The sequence below is a fragment of the Oppia nitens genome, unplaced genomic scaffold, assembly GCF_028296485.1.
Source record: "Oppia nitens isolate AA-2021 unplaced genomic scaffold, nextdenovo-longstitch-racon4-pilon3 scaffold7_pilon_pilon_pilon, whole genome shotgun sequence".
Classification (NCBI taxonomy): domain Eukaryota; kingdom Metazoa; phylum Arthropoda; class Arachnida; order Sarcoptiformes; family Oppiidae; genus Oppia; species Oppia nitens.
This window is the reverse complement of record NW_026533251.1, coordinates 2494190-2507551: the sequence shown is the minus strand read 5'-3', so window position 1 is coordinate 2507551 and position 13362 is coordinate 2494190. Positions and strand designations below refer to the sequence as shown.

General features: G+C 17.2%; 1 protein-coding gene across 1 annotated transcript; it reads left to right on the top strand.

Annotated features, from left to right (window-relative positions):
• The first annotated feature begins 534 nt into the window (after positions 1–534).
• Positions 535–1412, top strand: LOC128963067 (vesicle transport protein SFT2B-like). Its single transcript, XM_054309528.1, has 4 exons — positions 535–588; positions 650–822; positions 1094–1270; positions 1346–1412. The coding sequence occupies exons 1-4, from the start codon at positions 541–543 to the stop codon at positions 1410–1412; spliced, it is 465 nt and encodes a 154-aa protein (XP_054165503.1). The 5' UTR covers positions 535–540.
• The last annotated feature ends 11950 nt before the right edge of the window (positions 1413–13362 follow it).

Sequence of the window (13362 nt, the reverse complement as noted above, 5' to 3'; positions counted from 1 at the left end):
ATGTTTTCATATTTTAATAAATATATTGCTATTCATATGACACTATATTATTATTTATGTAATTTATTTTTATTTAAACAACTATTATTATATTAATTATCATAATAATAGCCTATGATGTAAATATTGAATTAATTAGCCAATAAATTATTTGAATCAAATTATCTAACATACATACTATGCTATTAAGTTAATGTCATAATCTCATAACAAATAAAATTAAAGCATGTGTTTAAACAAATAATTTTTATGTATTAATAAGTAATAAAAATAAAATTGATACAAATTTAAAAGTTATCGCATTATTCAATTTATACGCAAATTTTTCTAACATAATATATTAAACAAAAATAAAATTATTGGTATCTCTAACAACTATCTGATATGACATTCAATTGTATGCAATATTAGATGTCCGTCATATTATTGACTAGAAATGGTTGTAATATAATATATGATTCATATTTTATTTACATTTTGATTGATGTTTTTGTTAAATTATTATTAAATATTAATAATATTAATATTAATAATAAAACTATGGATAGTTTGAGACGAACTTTTGGTAATAATGAAGAATCGGAAAATGTAAATAAAATTATTAAATCATTTAAACAATTGATTAACTAATTGTTTAAATCATTTATAGAATGAATCATTCTTTCCATCACTCAGTTGGTCCACAAGACTACAGGGATTTGTCATATGTTTTATATTAGGGTTTGTTATGTCAATAATCGGTGGCGCGTGTATTGCATTACCTAAAGGACTGGTACTTTTTGCTTTGTTTTATACATTGGGAAACATTATATCAATGGCCAGGTACTTTATGTTTGTTTTATAATTTATTATATCATTTGATCATGGTTAAGCAAACTTTTTTATTTTAAATTTTAAGAAATATAATTTTTAACTCACTTTATTTACGATTTTGGTAAAAAGATCCGGGGGGTAAAAATCGAAAAAATATTAATCTTAGAGGTGGTAAAAATCCTCTACCCTTTTACTGTTTGTTTGTAATCTACTTTTGCATAACCATACGACTAATATATAATTTTCTAAAATTATTATTTTAACTTTTTATATATTATAGTACAATGTTTCTGATGGGACCGATACGTCAGTTTAGAAATATGTTTGCAATGACCCGTATATTTGCAACATTAGCTGTCATTTTATTTATGATTCTCACTCTAATGGCTGGTCTTTGGTGGCATAATACTGGTCTGGCTATCATTTTCTGTATTTTGCAATTTATAGCTTTCATATGGTATGCATTTACCAATTAATTAACAATATTGTATATACAGGTATATTACAAATATTTATCATTTATTAAATTTAGGTATTCATTGTCATACATACCATTTGCTAGAGATGTGGTTAAAAAGACATTTTCTTCTTGTGTTTAAATATAATTGATTATATATATATTAATTTAATTTTATATTATTTTTTAAAATTATAATAATATTTAATATATTTATATAAGAATTAACAGTTTAATTGTAAAATTAACTTAAATATATTGTGTATTCTATTTATAATATATAAACTTATTTCTCATAAATTTATGTTTTCTAAGTCCCAAAAACCTTTAATTTTAATAATTAGTTTATAAATACTTTTATTATTTTAAAGATTATATACTGTAGTTATGTTACATAACTTATGTATTATAAAATTAATATATATTTTTTATAATTAATAATTTGTTAAATATTAATAAATGATAAAAATATTTAAAAATAATTTAACATTTTATTAACTAATCTAAACAATAATAAATATTGTAAATTACAATTTGTAATAACAAATTTGTGATAAATTATATAAATTATTAATATTATATTATTAAATATACTATAAACTTAAATATTATTATTAAAAACATAACTTTTAGTATTTAAAAGTAACAAAAATAGGACTAAAAAATAAAAGGATTTTCTTAGGTTTTCACGAAAACATTTATTTTTCACATTATAAGTAATAAGATTAATATACAATAATTTTAAATAAAAAAAATATTACAAATTATGTAAAAGGCCTGAGGCTACTATAATTTTTGTTAATTTCTAAAATTTAGCATTTTACTATTAAAATTAAAATTTATTTTTTATATTAATGGTATTATGTTTATATAGTATTATAAATGAATTAATTATTAAAATTATATGTATATTTACAGTAAATAATTGGATTTGTATGAATACCAGTTGCATAACTAAATATTTCTTTATTGTATAAATAAAATAAAATTGAATATTTATATTAAGGTTAAGCAAAGTTTTCGATTCTAGAGGGGGTATAGACTGGGATATAGACTTTTTAAATATTCTTTTAGAATTTGAAAAATAAATTTTTAAAAATATCTCAAAATTAGTTTACATAGAAATTTATATGTATTATATTTGCATTATAAACAGATACACTGTATATTATATAACATACTGTATAACATATATTAAGAAAATTTTTCTTTTAGCTCAAAACTACATAAGATAAATTTAGCATTCAATGTACACAATATTAATAAAATATTAAATATATCAATCGATAATATAATAGTTTACTTGAGCATGCTTATTTTAGCATAAATTCAAAACTATAGTAAATATAGTACACAAACATAGAAAAAACAATAACTAATTAGTTAAAACCATTATTCTGACAAAATAAATTATATTTAAAACTAGTTTTATTTTAAAACAATAACTATATATTTTAACTTAAAATAAATTATTAATTAAGAAAAAAATAGAAATACTTAAATTTATTATGTTATAATAAATATTACAGTATATGATGCATTAGTGTATAATATATTATGTAACTTATTATTATTATAAATTATTACTTTATAATAAATTATATGTATTTGATACTGATGTTGTTAATAATTTATGTTTTAAATCTATAATATTGAAACAATAATTTAGTTAATCAGTAAATTTTTATCTCAAAAATTAAAAAATATTAATTTGTTTTATTTTAGTTTTTTAAGATAAATTTTATAAAAAAGTTTATTATTTTATAAATAATTTATTTATTTTTGAGGTGTCATTTATGAAAATTTAAATATTAGTTATTAGTTTTAAAAAGTTATTTAACTACAAAATAAATAACATAATATTAGTTGAAATCACAAATATTATATTTTCATTAATAGTTGTATCTGTTTATGACATAAAGTAATTTATAGATAACTATTAAAATACTTTATATTGCATTTGACAAACAAATAAATCGTGTTTAATAATAGTTTGACAAATTGTTAAGATATTATTTTTAATTAATGATTTATCGAAATACTGTAGCAATTTTGTAGTTACAAACTAATAGCAAAATTCAATTTGATTTACTCTAAGACTAATACTAGTCTACTGTATACTAATATATTGTAGAAAATTCCAGTGAATTCACTATAGTATAGACTATTGTATAGTAAATCTATTGAAATACAGTATTTAACTGCAATATGAGTTATATAATATACACTTATACAAACCATTTAACTTAGATTATACTGTATTTTATAATATTGAATTTAATTTACATATCCAAGTACTGTATATACAGTGCTGTATATTAAAGATTGTAATTTACACCTGAATATTACAAATATAATAAAATTGTATTTTATTTCACTAAACACAGGTATGTGGTATTAGATTAATAACATAATTATAAAACAACTATTACTTATATATATTTAAATATTTTCAAAATTAAATAATAAATGATAATTCATTTTATGTCATTCGGCTTTTTTACATAAAAATTATTGAAATTTAATTTAAAAATAACTGCATTAAATTCTAAAATTAATTAAATATTATTTAATTTATAAATTTACAATCTTTGAAAATTTTAACTTTAGTGAATTAATCAAAAATAAAATCTAATTTATAACTAATAAAACTTTTTATAACAAGTTTAATAAAATATAATTTGTCTTTACATATATACCGTAACTAAATTATTTTTACAATATTTTGAAAATAAGAAAGATTTACATATTTTAAAAATAAAATACAATACTATATATCGGTAGATGTTTTATCATAAACTAATAATTGTATGTTTTGTTGTTTTGTAGAAATTTAAGTTCTGTTAGTTTTTAGGACTTCCCAAACTCTTCTACAACTAATTGATTAGTTGGTCGATCAGTTAGGTTGTGTGGGTTCGGTATGAGATAAATATTTAAAATTAATATTTAATCTAAATTTTTTATGTCTATAAAGCATTATTTAATATAAAATATTTATCAATAATTATTTTGACAAGTATCACAAATAAATTTTTTAAAAATTAATTAAGTGTAATAATTCTTATTATAATAGTGTGTATAATATTTATTTTAACTATAATTTAATCAACATTCACACAATTGATTAAATATTCATGATTTTAGTATTTAAGCATAGATAAAATGTATATAATTTATTTTCAATATAATTTTTAAATTATTCTGTTTATGTAATAAATATATAAATTATATACATTTTATCTATGCATTAAATACTTGTCAAAATAATTAAATATTTTATATTAAATAATGATTTGTAGACATAAAAAATTTATATTAAATCTTAATTTAAAATATTTATGTTTTACTCATAAATGTAAACTGTATAACAAACTAAACTATAATATGTCGAGTTTATACTGTAATAATATTTTCAGTTGTAAATTTACAAACATTTAATAAATATCTTTTTATATTAAAATACTCATAAAATTTTTTGAGTAGTTATTATATTTAGTAATTAAATTGAATTTTATTATAGATTAATTTTTTACATAATTTATATTTATTACATAAATTATTTTAGAATAAAATAGAATATAAATTTATGATTCAACAGACAGTTTAATATAAATGTTTACAAATTTGTTTTGAAAAGAATATTCTTGTTTTTATAGTATTGACTTGTATTGGAATAACAGGAAAATACAAAATAGATTTTTTTAAAAAGCTTATTAAAAATCGGGATATACTGTAAAGCATACAAATAAAAAGACAAAATAACTATTGATAATAAGTAATTTAAGATACAAATTACTATTTAATTATTGTTGAATTTTGTTTTTTAATAAAATTATATATATATATTTGACAAAAACTAAAAATTACTAAAATAAGTTTCTGTCTGTGAGATGTTGATTTAAAACAATAAATTATAATTATAAATAATAACTAAATATTGTTATTAGTATTTTAATTAATATTCAAAGTAAAGATTAACTCATTTAATTACATTAAAAATATATAATTGACTTATAAATAAAATTTTACAAAAACTATAATTATAATCTAGTAATTATATTAAGTTTATTTGTTGTTAAGATCTTATTTGTATAATACTGTAATAGTTTATATTATGTATCCTTAATACAGTATTGCAATAAATATTGGGATTCCCATAAAATAAAGATAAATGAATATTACAATAAAAGAACTTTTCTTAGGAAAATTTATTATATATTTTTATTTATCAAACTCTAATTGTAAATTAAATAAATTTAGTTTATAATAATAATAAAATATAAAAATTAATAGTGATTAGACTGAATACAATAATTTGCAGATTTTAGATCGTGAATGGGATGGGATTTTTACAAAACTTACAACACTAATAAAATTAATGACACTTTTGGGCACAATATCGGTGCGCATGCAATGAATCGGCACATCATTTGCTGGAAATGCAGTAAAAATATATATTTGTTAAACATTTCAATGTTTGTGTTGAAACACAGAGACTTATCTTTGTCTAACTTTTATAAATTCTTTGCTTAGTTTTCAATCAAAATTAATTTACAAAAATATTTTTTCATAAAATTAATTTTCATAAATTTTTGTGTAATATATCGTTATTAAAGTCAAACTATAAGTTCAATATTGATAATAATATATTTTTAGTAAACTTGTTTTATATTAAACATTTTATTAAAATAATCTTACACTTAACAATAAAGGTATGTAACATATATTTTCAATATTTGTATTTATTTTCAGTACTATTGATTGTTGTGATTATTGATATAGATATTGTGTATTTTAAATAATAATAAACACATTTACTTAACTTTATTTTAATAGTTATTCAGAATTGTTATTATAAATATTTTTGTTTGATAATTATCTTTATAATTATATTTTATAAATTATAAGCTTTACAAACTTAATTGACAATAACATTAATTTTTAAAAAAAAAAGTTTTATTAATAATTTAATATACTGTAATTAGTTTAATAATAACAATAATTTTTTATATTATTTTATATGATATACTATTATATTTATAATAAGATATTAATTTAATTTAAATTAGTTTTATCATATTTATCTGATTTTTATAAATAGTTAAGATATTATTTTAACATTATTAGATTAATTTAAGTATTTACAGTATAATAGCGATTATAATATTGATGTATTTCATATTTTTAAATCCGATTATTATGTATTAAAGTAAAGATAAAAAAATATTCATTAAAGTTAATTACTTATTTAAGTAAGCATTAAAAATCTTTATATTTATAATAACTTATATGTAAGGGGTGATTCACATATTATGTTCTCACTTGGGGGAAGGGGTGTCGGCCAAAGCGAACTTTTGCGAACGAGAGGAGGGGTAGAGACCTTAGGAAAGTCTGTATTCAAATATATTATTTCTTAGGGGTGAGGGTTAGGGGTTTAGAGATATGGAAACGTAATTTTTTTAAATTACTAAATGCAAACAATTGTGAATATAAAGGGTATAGCTTTTTAAAAAAGTGCGAACGTAATATGTTAATCACCATTTATAGTATTTAATTATAATAACTAATAATTGTAAAATTAATAAAAATAAGATTATTTACTATTGATATATAGTTTTATATAAAATATAAAAAATGATATATTATTATTATTTTTGGAAAACAATATTTTAAAATATTATTTATTTAAAATACTGTATAATACTGTAAAATAGTGTACTTTTAATATATTAACATTAATAAAAACAGATACTTAATTAGAATTAATACATTAAATAAAAATAATTAACTTTTTAATAATATGTTTTTAAATATTATAATATTATATAATTCTTATTTTTAGATTTATCCATCAAAACATGTGTTTTGTTGTTAAATAATTAATGTAATTATGACATATTATACTTTAATAAAAAATAATAAAAAATGACAAATGAAAATATATGAATTATTTTTAAAAGTAAATCAGATTAAATAATTGATTTATTGTAATTGTTTTATCAATAATGATATCTTATAATAAATAATTGTAAATTAAATTTTAAACTTTTAAAATTTACGTAACTATAATTAAAAATAACTTATTGTAAATAAAATTAATTTTATTATTTAACATTTATTAGTAAATTTTTAAAAACTTTTACAACTAATTAAACTGAAAACATTTATTATACTTTATAAATGCAACTGTAATGTGAGTAAAAATATTTTACAATTAATGCTTGAATTAAGACAAAAATATTGTTCAAAAAGCAAAAAGGATTAATAGATTTAACAAAAGCTTATAAATATAGGAATTATAAAAATATAATTTTAATATATATAATATATTTTATATAAATAATATTTAATCAAATAGCATTTAAATTTTAAATATTTTTATCTTTTAAGTAAATATGTTTATTACAACTATTATATGTACAGTAATTGTAAATTTATAATTATAGCCAATAAATATGACAATCCATCAAAAAATAATGAGACATTCAAATAAAAATTAATTAAAAATATTTTATTCTATTTTATTTAAATTAGAATAACTTTTTTATCAATGTTATAGATTTTATTGTTTTAAATATAGATATGTATTGCAAATCTATTATTATAAAACACAAAAATTATATATTGATATTAATTAAGTTTAATAAAGTATTAATAAGTAATAAAATTTGAAAAATCATAATTCTTTGCTAATACACTTAATTAAATAGTAGACAAATAAAAACAATCAAATTTTAATTTCAGTTAATAGTGAAAAATATAATTGTAACAAATTTATAACTCATTAGACAAATCACATGATTTATAAATTACAAAAACTTTTTAAAAAAATTATTTTTATCTAAGTTTTTATTAAAATAAAGTTATTTAAATTATTTTTTAACAAACTATTGTTATAAGTTAACAACATTTGAAAACAAAAGTATTATAAAAATATAATTTATTCACATTTAAAATTAACTAAATATCACTATTTGTGTCAACAAAATTGCAATTTATATACATTTTGTAAATATTTGTCACTTAATATACAAATATCAATATATAAAATAAATTTTTAAATATTATTTAAACTAAGATAACTAAATAATAAATATTAGTGAAAAATACTTTATAAATAAAATGCATTATTGATTTTATTAGTATTAAAAACCCACTCTAAAAAGGCGTCCATATATTGAAACAAAATTTTAATAAAAAATGTTTGTTACAAAATGGACATCTTTTAATTATATTATTTTAAGTTTATAAAAAATATGTTAAATAATTGAATAACTATTTTATTATATGTAAAAGTTTATTATTTTTTGTATAAAAAATATAATAATATTTAGAGATAAAAGGATTAGTTGAGTATTAATTTGAAATTTTTGTTAATATTTATAGAATTTTCGAGTTATTTGTTGAAATGTTTTGTTATATATTATAGTTTTCATATAATTTTTTGCTTCACTTATTGTATGTTCTTTTAGATTCATATCACTCTATATTATTAGAGAGTGATTCCTATAAAAGTTACTTATAATCGATGATAATATTCAACAGTTTACTCCACTAAACATAAATTTATTTATATATAATGGATAAAAAAGAGAAATTTCCAGAAAATTTATAAAAGAAATATCTGTTTATAAAATTTCTATAATAATAATAATAAATTATTATTATTATTACCTGATTAATAGTAAGAGTTTATAAAATAAATATATTTAGTTAGTTTGTTTTGAACTTCTATTTATGTATCATTACATCCAATAACTTATTTATTCATTTCCAGTGTTGGCAGAGACAAAATGTTTGTTTAAAACAAAGTGTATTATACTGTATAATACGCTTTGTTTAACATTACACAATTTTACATACAAACAAAACTTAGTCACATCTAATGTCAAAGTTTTATGATAAATATAGATTTATTATTATTTTTATTCGATTTTATTTTTGTTATTTAAAACAATAATTATTATAGCAATAGTGCATTCTCTAGCAAATTATATTTTTACTAAATTTTTCAACATACTTTAATTTTAAAATTTGTATCATACAAGTATATATTGTATTATAATATACTGTATTAGACAGTCAACATTAAAACCTTGTATTTTTCCAACCCTATTTATTTTTTATAATACGTTTAGGTATAAAATAAATATATGCAGCATTAGAATATAATTTTTAATTTACTATTTATATATAATAAATAAAATTCATGTATTATAATTGCTTTACATGAAAATCTTATAAAATAAAAATAAAATAAATTTTGTATAATATTTATTACCAAAAAAATTATAGAAATTTTATTTAGAAAAATTCATTAGAACTTTTTATTTTGCTATTTATTTTACATTAGTATAGTTACTATTAAATAAAAATGTTTGACATTCAATGTTATGTTAATTTTATAATAAATATTTAAATCAATTTTTAAAGATAAGTTGAAATTCAAGATTCTACTGTATATTTGATAATATGATTACTTTAATTAAATTGTTAATATCATAATTATAAATGAAAATAGATTTATAGATTATTTAAATTTATAGATAAAAACTGTACTCTATTTTTGTGAAGTCTTTTAGATTTAAAAATGATTGAAAACATAAAGTTTTATATTTTGATAAATTTATTGATATTGTATTTAAAATCTGATAAAAACAATAATAACAAGACATTAACAATTTTTCATTATTTTTGAGTCAATATTTTACTGTATTTACTGTTTTACTGTATTTATTGTTTAATTTTAGTTGATTTATGAAATAGATGTGAAATAAAATCAACATTTTGTTGAAATTTTGATTAAAATAGTATTTTTCATTGTATTGTATTTTATTTACTTTATAATTCAGTCTTTTACTATAACTTAATATAAATCTATTGTTGGGTTAATTCGTGTGTGAAATAAGAAATTGAAAATAATTTTTCATTGATTGTCAATAACTGTCGTTTTAAATCATAGTTTATTTTTAACTTATTATTAAATTTAAAGTTATATTTGATAACTATTAATTAGTACAAATTATTTTAATTATAAAATTAATTTACAGTATTTAGTGTATCTTAATTGAATTGAATTAAATAATTTTTAAACATTTATTAAATATCTGTATTTGTGACTATAATATGAATTTTGAAAAATTACCTATTAAAAATCTCATCCCTCTCAAAAAAATCAATATTTTTATTTTTTACCCACACTATACCCCATTGGGGTGATTCACATATTACGTTTGCACTTTTTAAGAAATCTAGACCCCATAAGAAATAAAATACAATACCAGTATATTTGTAAATTATTTAACTAAAATTAAAGTAATAATTTAAATCATGTATTATAAACATGGAATCGACATTAACTTTAGAAATAGTGCTTCACATTAAGTTTGACATTTAATTTAAACAATAAAATAATAATTTAAATAAATATTTTATAAAATTATTTTCACTTTTAAAATATTCCAAAAACTAGAAATAAAACTATTTCTATTGAAGTCATATATTGATATTCATTCAAACATTTTTTATACGAATTATTTAAATGCCAACATTCTTAAGATCTCTACCCCTCCCTCCCCTCGTTAGCAAAAGTTTGATTTGACAGACACCCCTCCGTAATATGTGAATTACCCCTTAGAATCAAAACATTGTTAATTTAAAGATTAATAAATATATTGATACATATCGATAAAAATCAATGTATAATATGTATAATAAAATCTATAAACTTTGATGAATTACTTCAAAAATACAGTTAACTACAAATTTTCGTTTATACTTTAACATTGGAAAATAAACTAAAACTATGTTTACTCTATAAATACTATTGTAATGTCAAGTTAACTATATTTTTGAAGTTTATAGATTTTATTATACATATACATTGATTTTTATCGCCATGTATTAATAAATTAATTTATTAYATTTTAGAAATTTGTTAGTTGATGCATCAAATAAGTTAAATAAACATTTAATGTTTTTTAAAATATATTTATCTATGATTTTTTGATTTTGTATTTTTAATTGCAGTTATATATTATATTTTAAGAAATATACATTTAATTTGTTGTCCACATGTATTGATTATATATTTTTTAATAAAGATCTAAAAAATACAGATATTAAAAAATCAAAAATTAAAAAAATATGCCAATAGTTATTTGAATAAATTATAAAAATGTTGTCATTTTATTCAGTTACAAAATAATGCACTTTAATGTGTGTACATATTGTCTATTTATCTTTATTAATAATGTTACTTGATAAACTACTAAATTTTAAGTTAAACACAACTTTAGAATAATTTTTAATAAATTTATTTTATTTTTAGTATAACTTTAAATAAAACTATAAAATATATGTTTCTCATATTCTCTATTTAGTGTATACGGTATTTTCAGATCACATTTCTAAACTAATATTACTTTAAATGAGTTATTAATATTAAAAATAAAATACTTTTAATTTATGAATTGAGATTATATGACATTTTTTATTACTATTTGTTAAAAGTGCATAATTTTAGTGCATTTTATATTTTATACGTACTGTACATAATGTAGATTATTAATTGTTTGTTTTTGAAAGTATTAAATAAATTAATGTTTCATTAAATCATTACAATAATTTATGATACAATACTTTTTGATAAATTTGTAAACATTTTATATAAATTTATATAAAACTACAAATCTATTAATCAATATTATAGTATTATAAGTATTGTTTTCAAATATTCAAAGTTATAATTACTATTTTAATAATTCATAAAATAGGAGTAAAAACATATTCTTAATAAAATTTTGGATGTTTATTATAAACAATTAATTGATATATTAAATATATTAATTAATATTTAAATTTTAATAAGAATTATAATTTATAATTTTTTCAAGATTTAGATAAAATTATTTAGAAATTATTCATGAAAATCGACAAAATGGCGGCCAAAGTATAAAAATTGCAATTTCTGTGATTAAAATTTAGATGATTAACATCTATAATATGATTGTCTGAAAAAGTATTGATCTCTGTATTGTCATAATAATTGTCAAAATAGACGATTGATTTTAGAAATGTATAAAAGTTATCATATGATTCATAACAATTTATATTATAAATTAATAAGTCTGTTGTTTTTGTTGAGTTATATATATTAAAGAATTAAAGGTTAAAGAATATTGTAGTTATTTTTAATTTTTTTTAAATACTTATAGTTTATTTTTTATTATATTTATAAATTATATATAAAATATATATCTTATAAAAAACAATTATTTAACATAATGAAGTTTGTTTAGGCAATACTATCATACTATTCTCAACTGGTTCATGTTATACCGGTATAATACGGTATGTACCGGTATATTGTATAATGTAAAGCACTTAAAAGTTAATAATTTCAATTAAAATAATAATAGTTAATAATAACAATAGTTTAAATGTAGATTTTGTTTAATATTAGTGTTAGTGATGTTAGTATTACTTAAAAATAATTTTCATGGTTCGCATAGAAGTATATTATTCAAATATTATTATATATAAAAGCGAGAAAAGTTGAATTTTCCTATTTTATGGAGATATAGATTATTAAATAATTGTTGCATTTATTTTTGATAAATGGCTGTATATAATATTAAATTTGAAATATATTATACATGTATTGATATAATATTTTTAAATATTTAATTTACTGTAATTTAAAAAAATGGAATTATTAGAGTTTTTTCATACAACTATTTTATATCTGCTTTAGATTATAGACATAAAAATTAAACATTTATATGAAATAATTTAGGTAAAAATTTTCAGCAAATATTGAGTTGATAAAATTAAAATGATAAATGCAAATATTATTAAAAAAATAATTTTAAAATGTTATAAATAAGAAATTCAAACGAGAAATCAATTTTCAATTAGGAAATAATTAAACTAATCTTTTTGTCAAATCTAGCCATTTGTGAAATACGGTTACAATTATAATCATTATTTTTTTATAAATCTTAAACTAAAAATTGTTGTATTGACCCAAAGTATATAATGGTAATGCCTATCGTTATAATAGTATACAATGAATAGCTTTATAAAAGATA